This window comes from Asparagus officinalis, chromosome 1 (assembly GCF_001876935.1).
Source record: "Asparagus officinalis chromosome 1, Aspof.V1, whole genome shotgun sequence".
In the NCBI taxonomy this organism is placed as follows: Eukaryota; Viridiplantae; Streptophyta; class Magnoliopsida; order Asparagales; family Asparagaceae; genus Asparagus; species Asparagus officinalis.
In genome coordinates, this window is record NC_033794.1 from 36,872,202 (window position 1) to 36,894,506 (window position 22,305).

Genomic DNA, 22,305 nt, shown 5'->3' on the forward strand with positions numbered 1-22,305 from the left:
GGGTTGAGACTCTTTTTCTTTTTGCTTATTAGCTGACTTCTGTTGAGCTTTTTCAACCGGTGCAGGGGGAGTTGTAACCACCCCCAGCTCGGCTAATGTCTTGGCAATTGCGTCAGAAGTCTCGGGGTATTTATAATGATATTCATTTCCACCCCTAGTGGCAAGAGCCTCTTGTTCATCTTCGGAGAGTGATAATGTGGGGATACCTTCATCATCTTTTTCGGGAATTGCAGTGGTGGGACAGCAGGTTTTACCTTTACCTCTGTACTTTTTCTTAGATGAGGATCCTACCCACTACTCATCTCCTAACAAGTCCGGATGGACCCAAAGAATTTCGCCGCTAGAAGTTATGTGTTGTATGAGTCCTTTTTGACGTTGTCCATAAGGATCATCGTTGACAGTCTTCATTTGCACATTATATACGGGCTCTGGTTGAAACCACGCCAGAGGGACAGAACCAAAGCTAATAGAAACTGCGTTCGCGCCCACCTTCTTTTCTTTAGGCTGCTTTGGAGTGATAATTCCCACATCAATTAGGGCCTGAATCTTGTCCTTAAGAGCGTAGCACGTCTTCGTAGGATGATGGACTGTTCTGTGAAATGTGTAATATCTCGGATCCGTAATTTTCTTAGCTCCTTCATGATCAGTGATAGGAGGCAACTTAATTTTATTATTTTCCATCAAATACTTGAATATACCAGGGACCTCATCTTCCTTGAAGGAATATTCCTTCGGGAATTTTGGCTCAGAAGTTTTCTGTTGCCTTGGAGGTCGTTGTTGCCATTGAGGCGTTTGTTGCTTTGACGCTTGTTGTTGCAGCTGCTGTTGCTGCGGTTGCTGTTGGGGTTGCAATTCAAATGTCTGATTTGCGTCTACCGTGTTTGCCAGTCCTTTCCCTTTCCCCCGGGGGTAAAGTTCTATTTTTAGGTATTATTTGCCGGTTGTCCCCTTTCCGCTTTCTTCCTTTTGAGGAAGCGTTCAGCCTGCTCTCCTCGTACCTTTAATTCCTTCCACGTCTTGGATGGCGTAGTGCCCATAGCTTCTAATACATCTATGGAAAGGTTATTGTGGCACGTTTGGAGGATGAATTCCTCCATGATCGGATCTCGGCAGTTCATTGCTTTATTTCGGAAACGCTTAACAAAGTTCTCCACGAGCTCTCCATCTTTCTGCTTTTCTTCAAAGAGTGTTCCGATCGATACTTCTGTGTCATCGTCGAAGAAGTTAGCGAGAAACATGCTTTCCATATCGTTCTATGTATTGATACTTCCTGGTTTAAGCCGGCGGTACCAATCAAACGTGGCTGCGCGAAGGGTTCCTACGAACGATCGTACCATCAGAGGTTCATTGCCCGAAATGATCCCCAGGTGGGACTTGAAGTAAATCAAGTGTTGGGTAGGGGAGCCCCTTCCATCGAACAGCATGAAATTAATCAGACTGAACTTTGGCGGATATGGAATGGAATCCCACTCTCTCGGGTAGGGACAGGGAATGCCGGTCTTTTTTACTTCTTGGGCAGGCATCAAAGCATTAATTTTGCTTTCCAAGTCTTTCATCTTAATGTCTTCGCCTACCTCTCTCTTTTGGCGATTTTGAGGATGGATATTGGCGCCACCCCTAGTGTCGTTATTTCTAATAGGACCACCCCCAGCGTTCTGGTCAACGGGAGGGTCATCAGCATTAATATTTTCCTCCACTTCTGAGTCGCTATCTATCTGATTAGTAGTCGGGCGATGACTAGATTCACCACGTTGATTTGTCAACTGCTGAAGTTGTTGTGCATGTAAATCTTTAACACGTTGCACAGCCATCTCCATTTCGATTTTAAAATCCTCTATCTGCTTTGCCAAAGCTTCTTGGAGAAGTTGAGTCATCTGTTCAGTGGTAATCATGAACGACTCTCGGGTCTGCCCCGTACTGGACACAGTGGCATCCGAAGCGATTACAGAGTTGACATCCGACGCCTCATCGTCTGAGGACTGTCTTCTCTGAATTCTGTTGTAATCTCTAGGCCTAATAACCCCGGTTCACAGCCGAGTCAACCATTGGGATATTTGCGGAAAAGGTTCAAGACTGTAGCGCCGTGTATATTTTCCTTTTTCTGCCATGTTAACCGTGAATTCTGAGAATTCACGTTCCTGAACGGCCGACTTTCTTTTATGGAAACGTCTTGGTTTGTGTCTCACCGCTTCTGTAGAAAGTCTTTCAAACACTAAAATCCTTTGTGAGGCAGTCTTGGAACAGTTACATTCTGACAGTACCGCCTTAATAAGCTTAGTACATGGACAACGAGAATCCATTTCCCAAGTATTTCTCTTCCGAGATCTATTCATACCCACAGTCTGATAATATAACTCATCGATAGGATTATCGGAGTGACCTATCTTGTGTTGACATAATCTTCCCATTCTAATATCGTCGTCTTCTGACGAATAAGGCTCTCTTTGAGGATATAATGCCTTGTCATTATTTTTAAGAGTCGCTCATTTGAAAACACGCCTTCGTGCATGTGAGGACTCAACAGGCTCTTGGACTTCTACCCGGAGTCCAAGGCGAGTGGTTACTGGTACCTTCTCCGTAGGAAGGGGCCTTTGACTTACTGGAGAATAGCGTACGACCCCCAGTCTGACGAACTATACATGATTTATCTCTATGCGAAGGACTGAGACGATCCGTAATGCTCATTTTAAATCAGGACAAGTCCACGCTGCCGTGGGGTTCTGCAGAAGGTAAGGAAGTCGTCGGAACAGAAACAGGAGCTGTCGGAGACTTGAAACTATTCACGGGAGGCGAAATTTCTATAGACGGAAGTGAACCGGCTTGGCGGTGGCGCGGGCCAGTAAAAGGTGGCTCGGCCTTGGCCGAGCCAGTAATTGATGACTCGGCCCTGGCCGAGCCAGCAGCCAGTGAGTTGGTTTTTTCAGACTTCGTCTTGGATTTTAGTCTCCATATTTGACGTGGTTTCGTTAGTTTGTCGTCTGCACCATTTGCTTATAGTTTCTTGGCCTCTTGCACCAGAATTCTTGCGTGTGCATGTAAAGCATGGCGCTTCTTGATCCGTTCTTCAAGAGTTGAACGTGTCCTCTTAACGGGGACCCATTCATTCATTGTAGGTTTGGACTAGTTACCAGCTTGCTGCCGTGGCGGCTGTCCTCTTCTAGACTTCATATCCGCTTTATAGCGGATTTCATCCACTTGCTCAGAGGCTTTGGCCAATTGGCGTGCAAGGCGTTGACGCCGTCTTTGACGTGCCCTCTTGGATAAGGTCGGCTCGTTCTCGGTAGCAACTTCAGCTTCGCGAGGAGTGTTTTGAGCCGCTGCGGGATAAGGTCCTTGGTTTTGAACCTTCAAATCCAAGTGTCCTCGACCTTTTCTCGTGGAGTTTCTCCTATTCCTACGAGGGGAGGATGATCGGGAGGATGAGGATAAGTATTCCTCGTGGAGTTTCTCCTATTCCTACGAGGGGAGGATGATCGGGAGGATGAGGATAAGTATTCTTCATACTTTGCTTGGTCGAACTCAGGATGATCGGGAGGATGAGGATAAGTATTCTTCATACTTTGCTTGGTCGAACTCGTATTCGACCTCCTCATTGATCGGGATGATGATCTTCGGTTGTGACACTACAGCTTTGGCAGAAAAGTTGTCGGCTCCCACTGTGGTTGCCAGTTTGTTTGTGTCAAAAGTTGCCTTTTCCATTATTTTCAAAACCTGTTACACCGTTTATCGATTACAAGTTTAAACTGAAAGAAAAGTTGATCTTTTTATAAGATCTCCTTACAACAAAAAAAAATAAAGATTACAACTTTATCAAACAAAACGCAGCAGTAGTTTATCTCTCGCTGCTTTGCGTGGGATCTTTGCCTGTGCCGGGGATGCGTTAGTCTGTGGACCACCACAGATCAACCCGATAGACAATATAATTACGCTCTTGTTTCACGAAGGAAATAATTGCGGAAGCGACAATCACGACCAAGCGAGATTATGGCTCTTCTCGAGATTAAAACCAAGTTTAATCCGGAGGAAAGAAGGGGAAAGAATCACAGACCTTTCGAAGGGGCTTTCTTTATGAAAGTATTCGCTAAGCTCTGATGATTCTCCTCTGAAATTCGAGGTTAACTGAACAATTTGACAGCACCTCGCCTTCTCAATCTCAGATCCTCTTTAAAGAAGACCCTATGCTTCTATTTATAGGCTTTTGGAGATATCTTTTTGAATAAGAATTTGTGTTTAGACGTCATCTGTAGTTTATAACCATCTAAACATGTTTAAAGATAACCTCAAAACAGTTGGAGAGGTTCTGGGACGAAAGAATCCTTAAAAATCATCGAAATCCGTGTTTGGGGAGGTTTTGTATTCAGTAAGAGTCCTGGTGGCTCGGAACTGTGCGAGTCACCATTTGGTGGCTCGGAACTATGCGAGTCACATGCGAGCCACCATTTGGTGGCTCGCATAGGTGCGAGCCACCAATTGGTGACTCGCGCCTACACGGGCCTCTAAGTGGTGTTTCGTTCGCCTTTTTGATACTTTGGCGATTTGTAATTCTTACATTTCCCTTGTTTTGCGTACACTTCGTCGCTTCGCTGACTTGTGCATTCTACTGATCCATTTCATCCCCTTGCTGATGTCGGATAAATTCCCTTGACTTGGATAATAACGTTTATTATCTTTTCATTGCCTTGAACTGTGTTTAAGAACTTATAGGCAATTTTTAACCCCTACACCCCTTATCCTCCAAAATTTAAGGTCCCGACGCTACAAACTTTTGACGGCACGGGAGCACCGAACTAACATATCTATTATTTCATGTCACAGACTGGGAATATGATATCAAACGACACCATACTGGTTCGATTGTTCATTGACACCCTCAAGGGAGTTGTCTTTGAATGGTTCAGAAAACTGCATGCGGGATGTATCCAAAAGTGGACGGATCTAGAGAGACTCTTCATATCAAGATTCTTTGAAGATGATACAGAAGTCTCCATTCATACCCTTCTCACCACTAAGCAGAAGAAGAGGGAGTCTGTCAAAGTCTTCGTCAAAAGGTTTTGAAACATGGCTCTGCAATGTCCGATAGGTATGACACAGTATACCCTAGTGGAGACCTGTCGACACAATTTGCAAACCGACCTCCTAGCCCGAATAGGAGTTGCAGAATACCGTTCTTTGAGACAACTAATCTCTCAAGGCGAACAGGCTCAAAAGATTATTGTCATGATCAAAGCTGAAGAACAAAGTAGGCAAGATCAACCTGAGCAATCGGACCAAGCCCAATCTTCTCAGTCAGAAGAAGAAGATACTACGGCTACTGAAGCTAATCCTCAAAACTATCACATTAACAATTACCTCTGATAGTTCATTTCCTCCAAATTCCCCCACCAATCCTCTTCAATAGGATGGTGGGTCCATCAAAACTATCACGTTAACAATTACCTCTGATAGTTCATTTCCTCCAAATTCCCCCATCAATCCTCTTCAAGTAGGATGACGGGTCCACAAAAAACTATCACGTTAATGATCACCTCTGATAGTCAATTTCCTCCAAATTCTCCCACCAATCCTCTTCAAGTAGGATGGCGGGTCCACCAAAACTATCACGTTAATGATCACCTCTGATAGACTATTTTCTCTAAATTCACCCACCAATCATCTTCAATAGGATGGTGGGTCCACCAAAACTATCACGTTAATGATCACCTTTGATAGTCTATTTTCTCCAAATTCTCCCATCAATCCTCTTTAATAGGATGGTGGGTCCACCAAAACTATCAAGTTAACAGTTACCTCTGATAGTCCATCAACTTTCCAATCTTTTTAAATAGGATGGCAGGTTCACAAAACTATCACAGTTACCTCTGATAGTCTATCAACTTGTCAATCTTCTTAAATAGGATGGCAGGTCCACAAAACTATCACAACTACCTCTGATAGTCAAACTCATCAGATAATGGCCTACCAGGTGATGTGCCTCTATTTTGACTTCATGGATAGTGCCCCACTAGGTGATGTGCCTTGTCTATCTTTTTTTATTCCCCTGCTAAGTCTTAATCAAGACTGGGGGTTGGTTACTTGGAATCCACTGGATTAACAGTAACGAATCTTTCACATCGTCGAGTTAACATTATACTTCTGATGATCATCATCCTCACGGAGTATGAATTCAGTTGGCATCGCTCCCAATTTGTCACGTTAACAATATACCTCTGACAATCAACTTATCAATCCTCTTCAATAGGATGATAGGTCCTCAAAATTGCTCAAATCGCTATCTTCCCCAGCAAGACACTAAGTCTTTAAAATCTTAGTATCAAAATTCATCGCTTCTGGTGATAAACTCATCTAGCAAGTTTCCCCCGCGATACGCTAATTCCCAAAATCTTGCGTAAGTCACAAGTACACATTCTCCCATCACGTTAATATCACACCTCTGACAATCCATTTATCAATCCTCGTCAATAGGATGATAAGTCCACAAAGTTGCTCCAATCGCAACACAAATCCTGTCACGTTAATATTAAACCTCTGACAAATCCACTTATCAATCCTCTTCAATAGGATGATAAGTCTACAAAGTTGCTCCAATCGTAACAAACTCATGTCACGTTAACACCAAACCTCTGACAAATCCACTTATCAATCGTTTTTAATAGGATGATGAGTCCAGAAAGTTGCTCCAATCGTAACAAACTCCTGTCACGTTAACACCAAACCTCTGAAAAATCCACTTATCAATCCTCTTCAATAGGATGATAAGTCCACAAAGTTGCTCCAATCGCAACAAAACTCATGTCACGTTAACACCAAACCTCTGACAAATCCACTTATCAATCCTCTTCAATAGGATGATAAGTCCACAAAGTTGCTCTTATCACAACATAAATTCCTGTCATGTTAATATCAAACCTCTGACAATTTACTTATCAATCCTCTTCAATAGGATGATAAGTTCACAAAGTTGCTCCAATCGCAACACAAATTCCCATCATGTTAACAATAAACCTCTGACAAAACCCACTTATCAATCCTCGTCAATAGGATGATAAGTCCACAAAGTTGCTCTAATCATAACACAAATCCCGTCATGTTACCAATATACCTCTGACAAAACCCACTTATCAATCCTCGTTAATAGGATGATAAGTCCACAAAGTTGCTCCAATCGCAACATAAATCCCGTCATGTTAACAATAAACCTCTGACAAAACCCACTTATCAATCCTCGTCAATAGAATGATAAGTCCACAAAGTTGCACCAATCGCAATACAAATCCTGTCACGTTAACACTAAACCTCTGACAAAACCAACTTATCAATCCTCTTCAATAGGATGATAAGTCCTCAAAGTTGCTCCGATCGCAATAAATCTCCGTCATGTTAACACCAAACCTCTGACAATTTACTTATCAATCATTTTCAATAAGATGATAAGTTCATAAATTTGCTCTGATCGTAACATCCTCTTATCACGTTAATATCAAACGCCTCTAACAAAATTAACTTATCGGCTCTCGTCAATAGAGCGATAGGTCCAAAAACCCATCAAGTTAACATCACACCTCTGACGACCAAATCAACTTATCGACTCTCGTCAACAGAGCGATAGGTCCATAAAATACTGTTAGGTTAACATCACACCTCTAACAGTCAAACCCCCCAATAAACTTGTTAATCCTTTTTCAACAAGAATAGCAAGTTTTCATTATAAAATCCCCAGTGGATTAAATATTTTCTGGAATTATCCTAGTGATAATAAAGAAAATTTTTGAATTTCACTCTAAGTGAAAATTCATGCCAAGTTAATACTACACCTCTGACGCTTCCAACTTTCTTTCAGTGTTTCAAGTAACACAGAAAGAAACAGTGAAAAAGTCTACGTATTCAACATCGTAGCACCAAAAATCTATGCTTTACACGCATGAGGAACTTTATCCCAAATGCTAAGTGGGGATAAGCCTACGCCTAATACGCGTTGCTGGTTAGTCTTTTTTCGTAAAAATAACAAAGTCTATGTATTCAAAATCATAGCATCAAGTCTAAGAGGGTTCATTCTCTTAGCACAACGTTACATGTGGAATGGACTTAGATAATCCACATGCTAGCCCGACTCAAACGGTAGTCGGTAAAGGCTTATCAAATCTGTTGATGGCTGAGGGTTTGCCAAAAATCCTATGAATGTTTGTGGGCCTATCAGCTGAATAGAGGTGAGCCATGACATGACGTTTGATAGCTTCTGCTCATGAGTAGCTTGTACCGTCGCTATAGTTTCTATTTGAAGCTCATCATCACACAGGTCCTGCGCGGTAAATCCCTTCAACCAAGGTGCCTTCAAAGCGAGTGCAGAGAACAACTCCTTTGTGATAAGGAATCAACAAATCCAAGATCAGAGTTATGATCCAAAGTATTTCGAAAATTCGTCCCAGTCAACCGTGAACTTTTGAAAACTTTGGAGGGGGTCTATAGACTGTCTAAAAATCACAATAGATAGCTGATTCGCCTATCAAACATCGATGATGGAAGTTATAATCTGACAACTTTCAGAAGGCTACAATTTGAAAACTTTCACGTAGATCGATGAAGGTTATAATCTGACGACCTTCACAATAACTGAGAAGCTCTAATCAACAACCTTCACAATCAACATCGGGAGTTATAATCTGACGACTCTCACATATCAAAGAGCTAAAGTAAAGATTACAAAATGTCGATCTTTGCAACGCTCTGACAGAAAGAGACTACAAATCGACGATCTCTTCAATCCAAGATGCAAGACTCATCCCTGCATCCCAGAGGTGAAGCACAAGTGGTCTCATTCCAGAGTCAAAGCTATGCAAATGCAGCTCCTAAATGCTGCCAAACACAGCTTCCAACCGCTGCCCAACGCAGCTTCCAACTATTACCAACGCAGCTTCCAACCGCTGCCTAACGCAGCTTCCAACTGCTACCAACGCAGCTTCCAACCGCTGCCCAATGCAGCTTCCAACTGCTGCTAACGTAGCTTCCAATCGCTGCCAAACGCAGCTTCTAACAGCTACCAACACAGGTTCTATGTGTTGTCCAACGCAACTTGCAAACACTGCGTCCAAACGCAGATTTTATTCCAGAATGCAGGACCTGCGTTTGACTCGTTCAAACACGAGTTGAACGGTTCCAGAAACCGTTTTCTCCCTATGATCTGAGGGATTTTCGCCCCCACTTAGGAGCGGATTAAGGGGGCAGTTACATCCCATTAGCCCCACAAAGGAGCAAATTAAGGGGGCGGTTACACCCCTTAATCCCTTATAAATAACTAAGAAATCAGCTTAGTTCAGATCCTGGACCTGAAGCTCGGATCCTGCTCCTTGGCAGCAAAGAAGAAATCCTTGGCTTGTCTAACCAATTACGGTTAAGATCAATCAACTCATCAAGAGTTCTAAAACTTACCACGCAAGTTTTCCACAACGTCAAATCGTGAGGAGAAGACCATGTTCTAGTGAATCAATACGTCGGATCATCAACGAAAAGCAAACTCAACATGAGCATTCGAGGGAGGCATCTCATCGCCACCGTGAAGAACCCAGAATTAAACAAAGGGGAGAATCCAGATCAATTCTCCTCTCTTTTGTTATCAAGAAATCTAATTGTAATTGAGATTAAAGGAATACAGATCAATTTTCCTTCGTTTCTTTTACCGCAAAATTTTTCCACAAACATTCCCCCATTTCTCCCAAAATCACAGCTTCAGCCAGCGAATTGAATCAGCCGACTTCCCCCCATTTCTCCTCCTCCATCAAGTTCCCCAACTCCGCCCACCACGAAAGCAGCATCGCCGCTGACAAAAACAGATCTTCCTTCGAGCTCAAGCGCTCTCTTGAGATCCTCATTTCTCCTCCTCTATCAAGCCATCTCCTTCCCCCAACTCAGGTAAGGATCACGGCCATCCATTCCTAGCTCGTTACAGGTTTTGATTAGGGTTTTTTTTTATTTTTTTGATTTCAAGCGTTTCAGCATCCTCTCCCCAACTCCGGCTCCAAGTCACCGCGGACGAGCTCGAGGTCGAAGGTACAGAGCTCTGTCGCTCTTTTTTTTAGGAATCAATCTATAATCCTTGAAAATTTGTTCTTTAATCCTGGAAAAACTTGTTCTTTTATCCTGGAAAATTTTGGTTGAAAGTACCAACTCCGGCCCCAAATTTGTTCTGAATTTGGCTTTTGATCTCTGTGCTTTTTGACTCTTAATATTATTAGTATTGTTGTAGAGCAGGGATATGAAACCCAAAAGCATTAACTCTGCATGTCCAATAAATTAGTTTGTTAGGTAGATTAACTCAAAAAAATTGAAAAGGGGAAAATGCAGTTTTTGGTTTAACAAAAGAGATGACCGTGAAGGATGTTTGTGTTCTTTTGGGTAATTATGTTGAAAAGGAACTTGACACTATACGAAGAAGCTATAGATGGACAACAACGGGTCTAATGCATTTTGAAAAGGAATCTGTGGAATATTGTTGTAGAGTAGTTAATATGCATCGCCACCAACAAAACATACACACCCAAAAAAAAAGGATGCAGGCTTTTGATCTCTGTGCTTTTTGAAAAGGAATGTGTGGAATATTGTTGTAGGGTAGTTAATAAGCATCGCCACCAACAAAACATACACATTGATGAACGTTGGTTATGATTTTATATAACAAATTCCTGTCTAGATAAGTTAATGAAGTGAGAGCACAATGGTATGTTCCAATTTAAGTGTTCAGTGCGTAGGATAAATAAGTTTGATTGAGCACAATGGTATTGGGTATTAATTTTATATAATTACTTTTTTAACTTTGCTTGCTAACTTTAGGTTGTAAAAATTTTGTTTACCCTCCAACCTGGGGTATTTTCAGGTTATCCATGGCTAGAAAAAGTTTTTATGTTGTGAAGAGAGGTCGACGATGTGGTATTTTTACTAATTGGGAAGAATGCAAATCTCAAGTAGATAAGTTCCCAAATGCCTCCTACAAAGGGTATGCAACATACGAAGAGGCTTTGATTGAATGGGAGAAGCATACACTCGCTCCCGATTTAGCATCCAGCTCGAGGCCTGTCCAGACATCTGTTTATGCTCAAGAACAAAGATATCCAGTGAGCCATAATCTAGATGTGGACAAGGAAAAACTTGGGGAAACTTTTATTTTCTCTATCTATGCTTTTGTATTAGGTTCATTGTTTACAATATTAGTATTTCTAGTTTTTCTCTATCTATGCTTTTGTATTAGGTTCATTGTTTACAATATTAGTATTTCTAGTATGTATCGTTGCGGTATTTGTTGGTTTGTTTACAATATTAGTATTTCTAGTATGTATCGTTGCGGTATTTGTTGGTTTCTCCATTGCAAAAAACATATGATGTAATTTGTATTAGTATTTCTAGTGTTTATCTTTAGTAATGTTCCCTTCTTTCTTTTTTGTTTTATGATGGCAGAGTACCTCTCTCTATTTAGTGTTTATCTTTAGTAATGTTCCCTTCTTTCTTTTTTGTTTTATGATGGCAGAGTACCTCTCTCTATTGAGTACCTCTCTCTATTGAGTCAAGATTAATTCTTTTTTGTTTTATGATGGCAGAGTACCTCTCTCTATTGAGTACCTCTCTCTATTGAGTCAAGATTAATATTCTTTGTTCAGGAGATATGAAGCTATCTTGGGTTTACTCGAACAGCATGTAAAAGATCCCCAAGCTCATGTTTATACATTTCAACAGCAGTTATAAATGAGGACCCACATTAATATTTGATCCGTTGTAATTGAGCTTGAAAGGGCTGAATATAACGAGCCACACACTGGGTATAGGAAATGCAAGCACAGGATTGAGCTGTCACTCTGTACATTCTCTTATAAGCAGGGGGAAAAAAACCATTATCCTTTCTTTCCTTTTTTTTTTCCTTCTTTTTTTTTCCTTGAAACAGATCGCAAATACCGCAGCAAGCATTCATAGATATCAAAATGGCCAGGAGTTCTCGTGCGATTGCATAACATTTAGGGAGTTGCTGATGGGGGAAGTGGTATGGTTGTCATCCTTTTCCTTCCAAGGACAGATGCCCTCTCCAGCCTCGACCCACCTTCTCTCCATTTCTTGAAAGCTACCATTGATGACCGAGCAGCGTCAAACACTTCAAGAATGGAAAAAATATGTATAGCTCCATCAGAGAATTACCCAGTAAAGAACATGAGTCATGGAACAAGTTATCAGATAATAGACAAAAACTGATGTCTAGTATAAACAAAAACTGATGTCAAGATTAACAAAAGTACATACATAAAACCCAACCACTTCTCACAAACTGATATCAAAAGCATTAACCACATGGAATAACAAGAATACATACATAAAACCCACCACTTACTCACAAACTATTGTCTAGTATAACAAAAGTACATACATAAAACCCAACAACTTCTCACAAACTGATATCAAAAGCATTAACCACATGGAATAACAAGAGTACATACATAAAACCCACCACTTACTCACAAACTGATGTCTAGTATAACAAAAGTACATACATAAAACCCAACCACTTACTCACAAATTGATGTCTAGTATAACAAAACTTACACACTCATGCACGTTAACCTAAAGTTCAATGCATTTAGAACGATACTTTAATACCAAACAAGGCCATAAGCTGAGAAACATAGTTTAGTTACAACAGATATTATACATCAAGTAGGAGACAACAAATTCCTGCATCTATCTGCTGAAAACATCACGTCTGTAATTTTCATTCTTGAATACAGTACCTGCAAGGAGCGTGCAACAAGTATACATCAGATGTAATCTAATTTGTAGATGTAATCTGAAACAGAAGGTAACAATTGGATGATGAGCATGTCATTAAAATGACCAATAGATATCATAGTACCCATATGCACAAAATCTGGCAAAATAGAAGCATGTAGAAGACCGTCTTCATAGGAGCCCATCATCCCCATCTTCACTTGAACGGATTTGTGAGTGCCGGACAATTTCGTTTATCATGTGATTAGCCTACTTTACCACACCCGTGGCAACGTCTATCTTTTTTATTTTTTGCTCTAGCCATTGCTTTCTCTTTTCCTCCCTTCAACCTTTTGCCGCACCCTTTTGCTCGCACTTGATCGGGTTCATTGAAACTATTTTGAAAAGTATAAGAATCTTGCACACTAGTACCATCATCCATTAAATTACCACTTATTTGATTATTTTTCTCAGTGAAGCTCTTTGCAACCGTGCGGCCACTAACTATGTGGCTACTAATGAATTGGTCGATTTGCTCATTAATGATACGCACTCCATCGGTAAACATCTTCCTCGTTTCTTCACATACAAGGGACTTGTCAACTAATTCCAAAGATGATTGGATAAATTGACTCCGTGTTAAAAGATAAGAATTGTCGGGGTTTATCTGCATACCTTTATCATCAACCACTGTCCCCGATTTTGCAGACTTAGTCCACCTCTTTAAGATGTATTTATCGGGCAATATTTCAGCATCAAATTTCATCAAGTAGGAGATAATGTGAGTACATACGATTCCGGCGCTTTCAAACTTTTTACAACTACAATAAACCAAATCCAAGTCCTTGTCATAAACGATTTCGCGGACTTTGCTTGTTGCGAGCTTCTTTCTTTGAATTTGATACACACGGCAATTGTTGGTTTCCCTAACAAACTGCAACTTGTAGTTAAAGTGTCACACACTTCAGCCTCAAACTTGAAATACATCTCATTAGTGTAAATATCAACCATTTGCTCCAAAAAGTCATGATTTATTCTAAGTTTAGGTTTCTCAATCAAGTCTTTGTGATCGGCCATCAACTCCTCGTGACGTTGGCGCACTAGTTCCCTGCCAAACTGTATCATAAAATCCACCAATGAATTATTCTTCGAAACAAATTTCTTGAAGAATGCATGTCCACTTTCTGATCGTTGGGTACTTGACATGTCTGCTGAGAAAATGTGATTAACATATGCAGGAATCCATCTTGACCGAAGTTCATATTGGTCTTGCAACCACTTGTTTCCTTCTAACCCACTTTTCTTAATCAGACTTTCCCATTGTAAATCAAATTCTTCAGGAGTCTCTGATTTCCAAATGCAAGCCGAGAACTCACTTTTATAAATACTATACTTCACTGCATCAATTTTCTCAGAAAACTTCATTAATATATGCCAACTACAATACCTGTCAAAAGAATTAAATAAAGTGTTAAAAAGAAAGACTATGCATATAAATATTTTTAATAATATACACAAACTATAATACCTGTGAAAAGTATTTGGAAGAACAAGAGGGAATGCCTTAGTCATCGCTGGGTCTTGATCGGTAATAATCATCTTCGGGTACCACCAGGCATACTTTCCAAAAATTGATTAAATAACCACACAAAATCATCAACGCTCTCATGATTCAAAAATCCACAAGTAAAAACAATTGTTTGACCATGATTGTTAACCCCCATTATTGGTGCAAATATAAGGCCATAACGAATAGTGTTGTAAGTAGTATCAAAGATTACAACATCACCGAAAAATTTGTAAGCCCGCCTTGATCTTGCATCAGACCAAAAACAACGAGTAATCTTTTGTTCCTCATCGGCCTCAATTTGAAAAGTAAATGCGGGATTCTTTCCTTGTTCTAATTTTAAATATTCATAAAACATTTCACCATCATGCCCCTTCAAATCAGCCCGTATATCCCTTTCATGATTATACAAATCTTTTTGAGTGCACCTAATATTTTCTATACCTCCTGATTGTACTCCAAGAAAACTGAATTGTTGATGCTGAGGTATATTCACCATGGATAACTGTTTAGTTAGAGACTTTGTTGCGGCTGAAACGTTACGATGGGATCTTAAAGATGAACCTTTGATGGTGTTAATAGTGGGTGACTGTGCTCCTCATTAAAAACAGTAACAATGTATTTTCCGGAGTTTGATTTCAAAACAGCAATTTTGGCAGTACAATCCTCAGCTAAGCTTTCCCGACGTCTTTTCTTTCCAACATCCGCGATTTTTAAAGATTTTCCTTGTTTAAAACAAACATATTCATTCCTTCTTATTTCACAACTTCCCGGCTCTTTCTGTGTAGTCCAAGACCTTACACTAAACCCAGCTGCTTTAGCATAAGCATTATAGAATGTCAAAACATCATCTATTGTGTCAAATTCTTGCCCTTTTTTTTTGGCCTCAACTCATCTGAAACTTGAGGAGTATATATCAAATCATCGTCGTCCAAGTTTACTTCATTAGCTTCAGTGCCCAAGTTATCCATTCTGTAATTAACCATGTTAAAAATATATGCAGATTAAGATGCAGCAAGTATTGCATACTAACAGGTTTAATTTTGATGTGGGTGATTAAGACATTAATCTCTCAACTGTAGAACAATAATGAAGAAAAAAATAATTCAAATTACTTTCAGAACATTTTTATGAATAATTCATTGGTGGATTTTATGTAATAATGTAATTTGACAAGTGGACACTAGCTTTATAGGAAAGCCCTATTTTCTATTATTATAAGTGGTAATTAAACGGGTGTGAAAAATCAAGCATAGGCTTAAGGTGCACCATATTATATAGGACTAGCAAGTTTTTTTTTATCTCAACAAATTGAAACTGTACTTCATGATGCTTTGGATCAAGGCCGGTGAGAGACAAAATAACAAATATGTCCAAAAGCTAGGGTTAATTGTGGATAGACCGTCTGTATTATCGCCAAATTGTGATAGAACTCATGTAGTTCTATTGTTGTCGATAGACTCCAGAGTAAATTTTTTGAGTCTTTCGTGCTCAGGTGGTTTATTTGTACAAAAACTCTCTTCTCTAAGTATAAAAGAGAACAAATTTACTCACTGCTAATAATATCAAGAGTCAAAAAGCACAGAGATCAAAAGCATCTGTATCAAGAGAACAAATTTTCCAGGATTATAGATTGATTCCTAAAAAAAGACCGACAGAGCTCTGTACCTTCGACCACGAGCTCGTCCGCGGTGACTTGGAGCCGGAGTTGGGGAGAGGACGCTGAAACGCCTGAAATCAAAAAAAAAATCAAAAAAAAACCCTAATCAAAACCTGTAACGAGCTAGGAATGGATGGCCATGATCCTTACCTGAGTTGGGGGAAGTAGGTGGCTTAATGGAGGAGGAGAAATGAGGATCTCGAAAGAGCGCTCGAGCTCGAAGGAAGATTGGTTTTTGTCAGCGGCGATGCTGCTTTTGTGGTGGGCAGAGTTAGGGAACTTGACGGAGGAGGAGAAATGGGGGAAGTCGGCTGATTCAATTCGCTGGCTGAAGCTGTGATTTTGGGAGAAATGGGGGAAGTCGGAGAGGGTTCATGAGCTCGAGAACTGATTCAATGCGCTGTATGCTTTTTGATTTCGTCATCGCCAATTTTTCAAAAAAAACCCTGCTTTAACAAACACGAGCTCGAGATTCGTGATTGCTTTTGTCGGGTGTTTTTTTCAGAAAACACCTTGCTTTTGACGAGAACAGAGCTGATGCGTACGCATCAGTGCGCATGGGAAATCCTTTGTAGTAATATATATATAGTGTTTTAATATATATATATATATATATATATATAAAAATTAATTTAATTTATATATATATATTAGTATATATATATATATATATATATATACTATATATATATATATATATAAATATATATATATATATATATATATATATATATTATATATTTGTGCACAGTGTTTAGTGATATTATATATATAATATATATATATATATAATATAATATATATTATATATATATATTATATATATTATTATATATTATATATTATATTATATATATTATATATATATATATATATATCATATATAGTATTATATATATTTGTGCACAGTGTATTAGTGATATATATATTATATATATATATATATATATATATATATATATATTTGTGCACAGCTGTATTAGTGATATATATATATATATATATATATATATATATATATATATATATATAATATATATATATATATAAGCATTTTATTTAAAAATGGAAAAGAAAATATGAATAATTTGATCATTTAGTTTATATTTCAGCAAAGTTTGTCATTAGTTACGCAAAGTAAACATTCTTTTGTTTGATATTGATCCAAACCAATCATAAATCGTTAGAATATAAAAATATAACTTTCAACTCTCAGTATAACTTTGGAGTTTTGGTATAATTCATTAGAGTGACATAACTATGGCATCAGAGCAACCCAAGTTCAAATTCCATCTACCATTATTAGTTAAAAGCAGAATTTCTAAAAATTGACACCGCATTGTGAATTTAGGTTTCAGCTCATTAAAAAAGTGCGTTCAACATGCGGGAGCATGTTAGAATATAAAAAAATTTGGACTCGTGCAGTTTTTAGCATGAGTCCAAATATTACTCCTGGTCGTGATGGTTACTCTATGATGTTCTATCAGTCTTTCTGGGATCTGATCAAATCAGATCTTATTTTTCTTATGAAATATTTTTAGAAGGACCCATCATCTCTATACAAAGTGAATAAAGTATTTGTCACGCTTATTCCCAAGCTTAGAGAGAGCTCATCAGTGAAAGATTACAGGCTAATCAGCCTAATCAATTGTATCTTCAAAATTTTAACAAAAGTTCTTGCAAATAGGTTATCCCCTCTTATGCCACCAACACAATCTGCGTTTCAAGCTGGGAAATTAACTTTGGATTCTATTCTTATTGCAAACAAAATAATTCATTTTTGTTCCAAAAGGAAAAGGGAGGTTGCTATACTCAAACTTGATATTGCTAAGGCTTTTGAATCAATATTAGTCTTTCCTTATCAACCTACTCAAAGCAAGGGGTTTTAGTAATAAATGGTGCTCATGGATTCATCACATCATTTCATCCTCCAATTGCGCAATACTGGTAAATGGCTCTCCATCAAAATTCTTTTCTTGTAAAAGAGGCCTTAAACAAGGAGATCCCCTATCTCCTATGCTCTTCAACATTACAACTGATGTCCTATCTAAAATGATTATGAATAATGTGGAGGAAGGTTTGCTATCAAATATGGAATTTAAGGAACCCATAAACCAAATTTGGATCCTTCAGTTTGCGGATGATACATTGCTCTTTGTTAAAAGCTCACCAAGAGACATAAACATCCTTAAAATAATCCTATACATTTTTGAAGAACTGGCTGGTTTGGGAATTAATTATTCTAAATCCTCTCTTATCTACTTTGGAAAAATTACTACCAGAGGTCAAAATCTAACTTCTGCTCTCAATTGTAAATTGGATTATCTTCCTATCAAGTATATGGGATTACCTCTGAAATATGGCACTCTTTCTAAATCTGATTGGCAACCAATTCTGGACAATCTACACAAAAAATTGGCTTCTTGAAAAAGTAATTGTCTATCTTTTGGTGGAAGGCTCGTTTTACTGAATTCAGTGCTTACCGCAATACCTCTATACTTCATGTCATTCTCCAAGCTTCCATAACGGTTAATCAATGAAGTAGACAAAATTCGAAGAAGCTTCCTTTGGTCTGGTAAGGCAGAGGACAACTCTTTCAAATGTCTGGTTAATTAGAAAAATGTATGTCTAATCAAATCTGAAGGTGGTTTGGGAGTTAAGGATATTAATATCTTCATTATATCCTTACTATCCAAATGGTTATGGAAATGTTTTGACAGAGAATCATTAGTAGGTTCCTCCATCAACTGTACTTTAAAAGAGGTGAAATGTTACAAATCAACTCGGTAATGCATCCCATTCTCCCTTTTGGAATATGACCCTCTCCATCAAAAATGCCTTTTTCATAATATATCTTGGACACTTGGTAAAGGTGATAAGATAAGATTTTGGGAAGATAAATGGCTTAGTTGCAACACTTTAGCTAGTCTCTTTCCTTCATTATATGAGCTTTCATTCTCTTCAAATGTTTCCATACATAGCCAAGGCATTCTACATGATCATCTATGTCACTGGCGATCCTTATTGAAAAGAAGCATTTCCTCTATATCTATATCCTCTAAAACAGATCTCTTAAAGTTAATTGGTTCTAGAAGTATGTCATATATACCAGATAAATAACATTAGTCTCTTATAGCAAATGGAGTTTACTCGGTCAAGTCATTATATACCTTCTTAAATTCCAGATGAATATTATCTCTATATTTTAAGCTAACTTGGAATTCAATTCTCCTAAGAAAAGTTCGGATCTTCACTTGGTTATTGTCTTTAGATAGACTGCATACTAAAGATAACCTCACTACTAAAGGTTGGACAGGAGATTCAACATGTCCATTGTGTAGATTGTACTTAGAACAAGAGATCATATTTTCTTCTCTTGCTCTTTAACAATTTAGGTATGGAGACACTTCAGGGATTATTATCTCCCCTTTCATTGGCCTACATCTCTGAACGAGCTACTTCAAACCCTAGAGAAACTGAATAGCATCAAAGACAGCTTATGGCGTATCATTTTTTCATCAATTTGCTGGAGCTTATGGCTTTCAAGAAATAAATTCCTGTTTGATAAAACAAGGTTATCCTGGTCTACTATTATTAACTATGCTAATTCTGGATTAATTGATTGGTCAGGTGCTGGTAGTGGATCAAATGCGCAGCGTGTATTAGCAATTCTAGAGGAAAAACCTATACCCTGGAGCTATGTATGAGAGAATCGTGGAATTTTGGGAGCATGATAAAAGTTATGAAAGTTTTATCAGTCTTGTATAAACAACAGATAGTTAGTTTTATGTTTTATCTCTTGTGTTTTAGATAATAGAACATCTAGTTTCTACCTACTATATGTATAGCTGACTTTTGTTCTTCCTTATATCTATGTTTATGATGAATGATGGCAAGACACACTCTTCATCTTTATGGATCTCTGGAAGAAGAAGGTTATGCATCCCTTGTTTTAGTAACTTTATTTTCTATCTTCTAACAATCGGATACAGTTCGTATCCTAATTGTTGTAACTACATAATGTGTATTTCTTTTGGTTTTTTAATGAACAGAGTATATCCCTTGTTTTTCTCTAAAAAAAGAATATAAAAATATAACCATCAATTCTGACCACAACTCTCACCACAATTTCGTTGTTTTGGTCTAATAGTTAAGAGGGACTTTAAGATACATAATGACACCAAAAATTTGGATTTTGGGCTAATAATTAGAGGGACTTTAAGATACATAATGATTAAAGGATTCATTACCAAACTGTTGAGATACACAAACTTAAGAATATTTCAATAGAGCATCTTAGGTTCAATAGACATTTTGATAGTGATTGGGTTTTAAAATAAATGGCAGTAAAACATTGTGTTTATAGACAGAAAAAACCTTCGTTTACTTGTTTTAGGTCACAGAGGATCATCTATAGTCGCATTTAGAATATAACTCCCAAAATGTTTACGCAGTGGTTTAAAAAATAATCAAGTGGAATGGGGTCTAAGAGTGATTTGAAGTGAACTGGTCTATAAACAACTGGAGTAAAATTTTGAATTCGTAAAGAAAAAGTCTTTTTTTAAAGTGGTTGGTTAAAAGATAAATGTGTAAAACTTTTGAGTCTATGAGCAAAATTTGCCTCTAAGACTGATTTTGAAATTGGTCATATTAAAAACAAACATAGATATTTTTTACTTTTTAGGTAAGATACCGTTGTTGGAAGTAAAATGGCTTAAAAATAAATAAAGTAGAACTTTGGTTCATAAGTAGAATTTTCTTTTAAGACTGTTGGAAGTAGGTGGATTTAAAAATAAATGGGTGAAAGACTTTGAGCTTTTCTTTTAAGACTGTTGGGAATAGGTGGATTTAAAAATAAATTGGTGAAAGACTTTGAGCTTATAGGGAAAAGCCAAAATTTGGTGGGTTTAAAAGTAAGTGAGGGTAAAAGTTTGGACTTATAGGTAAAAGTAGCCTATACAGTTGAGTCCATACTAGTTTGAGAAAGTAGGTGAATTAAAAATAAATGGGTGTAGAATCTTTTGGTTTATAGGGGAAAAAAGAAAAGTGAATGGGTATGAAGGTAAGTAGGGGAAAATATTAGGCTTGTAGATAAAAGTGGATGAATAGTGCACATAAACCGTAGAAGTTACTTTAGTTTTTGTAGCTATTTGATTCAAACAAAATTTTGGCATATTTAGCGTGGGTTATAAATTTTAAGATCAAAATGTAAGTTTTTTCGTGTTTTGGATTCCATGTTTGATGTTTGTTTCAAGAAAATGTTTAGAATGTTGAAACCCAAAAATATAAAAAGTACCAAATTTTAGAATTTGCCAACTACTCTCATTGGAGAGGAATTGACAAATCTCATAAATGGGTATGCTTTGTTGGGTTCGATTAATCCAATGAACCCGTGTGGCCTAACCTACTCATTTTTGAATTTGATTTAAAGTAGTAATCGATTCAAATTAGGATCAGATGCTAACTACATGGTCTGGTTAGACAGTTTCATATTTATCAAGTTGGGTGGTTATCTTGAATATCTAAAGGATAAGATCGATGGGAGTATAATCCCACAGTTGTGATTAAACCATAATGGGTAGGGTTAATCACAAATATCTATTTAAGGGTGAGAGTCTCTCCTCTCAACCATATGCAGAAAAAGAGACTAAATTCTCATCGTTGGCTAAGGGAGGAGAGAGGAGAAAACTTCCATTTTTTTCAACGGCGAACGATAACTTTAATCTGAATTTCTAGTTCAACTATTCATGCCTAGATCATTAAGTTATCTAGACAGTGGTATCAGAGCTCAGTTTGTGCATGAATTTTGATCAAGAATGAAAGTTTTTTTCAGATTAAAAAAATATTCAACAATTTGCAAGTTTTGCGGCCATGGCCATGAAATTTTATCATGAGTTGTTTTTTGTATGCCATTGGCCATGGTTGTAGCAAAGAAATTATTCAAGAAAATCATGGCTGCAGCTAAGATTTCATTCATGATTGCAAATCTTAAGTTCCTCCTCTGCAATAATTTTTTGATCTAGAATAATTTTCATCTTGGCCATGATTTTTTCTTCATCTCTACTTCGTGATCTTGGCTACCTCCAAAGGCCATGGCTGGAGTTCAAACTTCATGCCGCTGGAATTCAAACTTCATGCCTATCTGACCCAAATAATTTCATCTTGGCCACTAGCTCCACCTCCATGGCCATGGCCCAATGAACTTTGAATTAACTCAGAACTTTAAATTAAAGAAAACCCAAGATCTTGTGAGATTTAGTCCAAAAGAAAGATCTTGTGAGATTTCAATCATGGCCATGGCTACTCCTTGCGGAAGATCAGATGTGGCGGCGGGGGGGGGGGG

General features: G+C 38.0%; 1 protein-coding gene across 1 annotated transcript; it reads right to left on the reverse strand.

Annotated features, from left to right (window-relative positions):
- On the reverse strand, window positions 13,001-14,331 carry LOC109833259 (protein FAR-RED IMPAIRED RESPONSE 1-like). Its single transcript, XM_020400873.1, has 3 exons — window positions 14,264-14,331; window positions 13,643-14,182; window positions 13,001-13,556 (listed from the first exon to the last, which is right to left on the reverse strand). The coding sequence occupies exons 1-3, from the start codon at window positions 14,305-14,307 to the stop codon at window positions 13,001-13,003; spliced, it is 1,140 nt and encodes a 379-aa protein (XP_020256462.1). The 5' UTR covers window positions 14,308-14,331.

Coding starts and splice junctions, on each gene's coding strand:
- LOC109833259 (XM_020400873.1), bottom strand. CDS start 14,307: ATGACTAAGGCATTCCCTCTTGTTCTTCCAAATACTTTTCACAG. Junction 14,183..14,263: donor CTTCCAAATACTTTTCACAG/GTATTATAGTTT, acceptor TTCTTTTGACAG/GTATTGTAGTTGGCATATAT. Junction 13,557..13,642: donor GGGAAACCAACAATTGCCGT/GTGTATCAAATT, acceptor GGTTTATTGTAG/TTGTAAAAAGTTTGAAAGCG.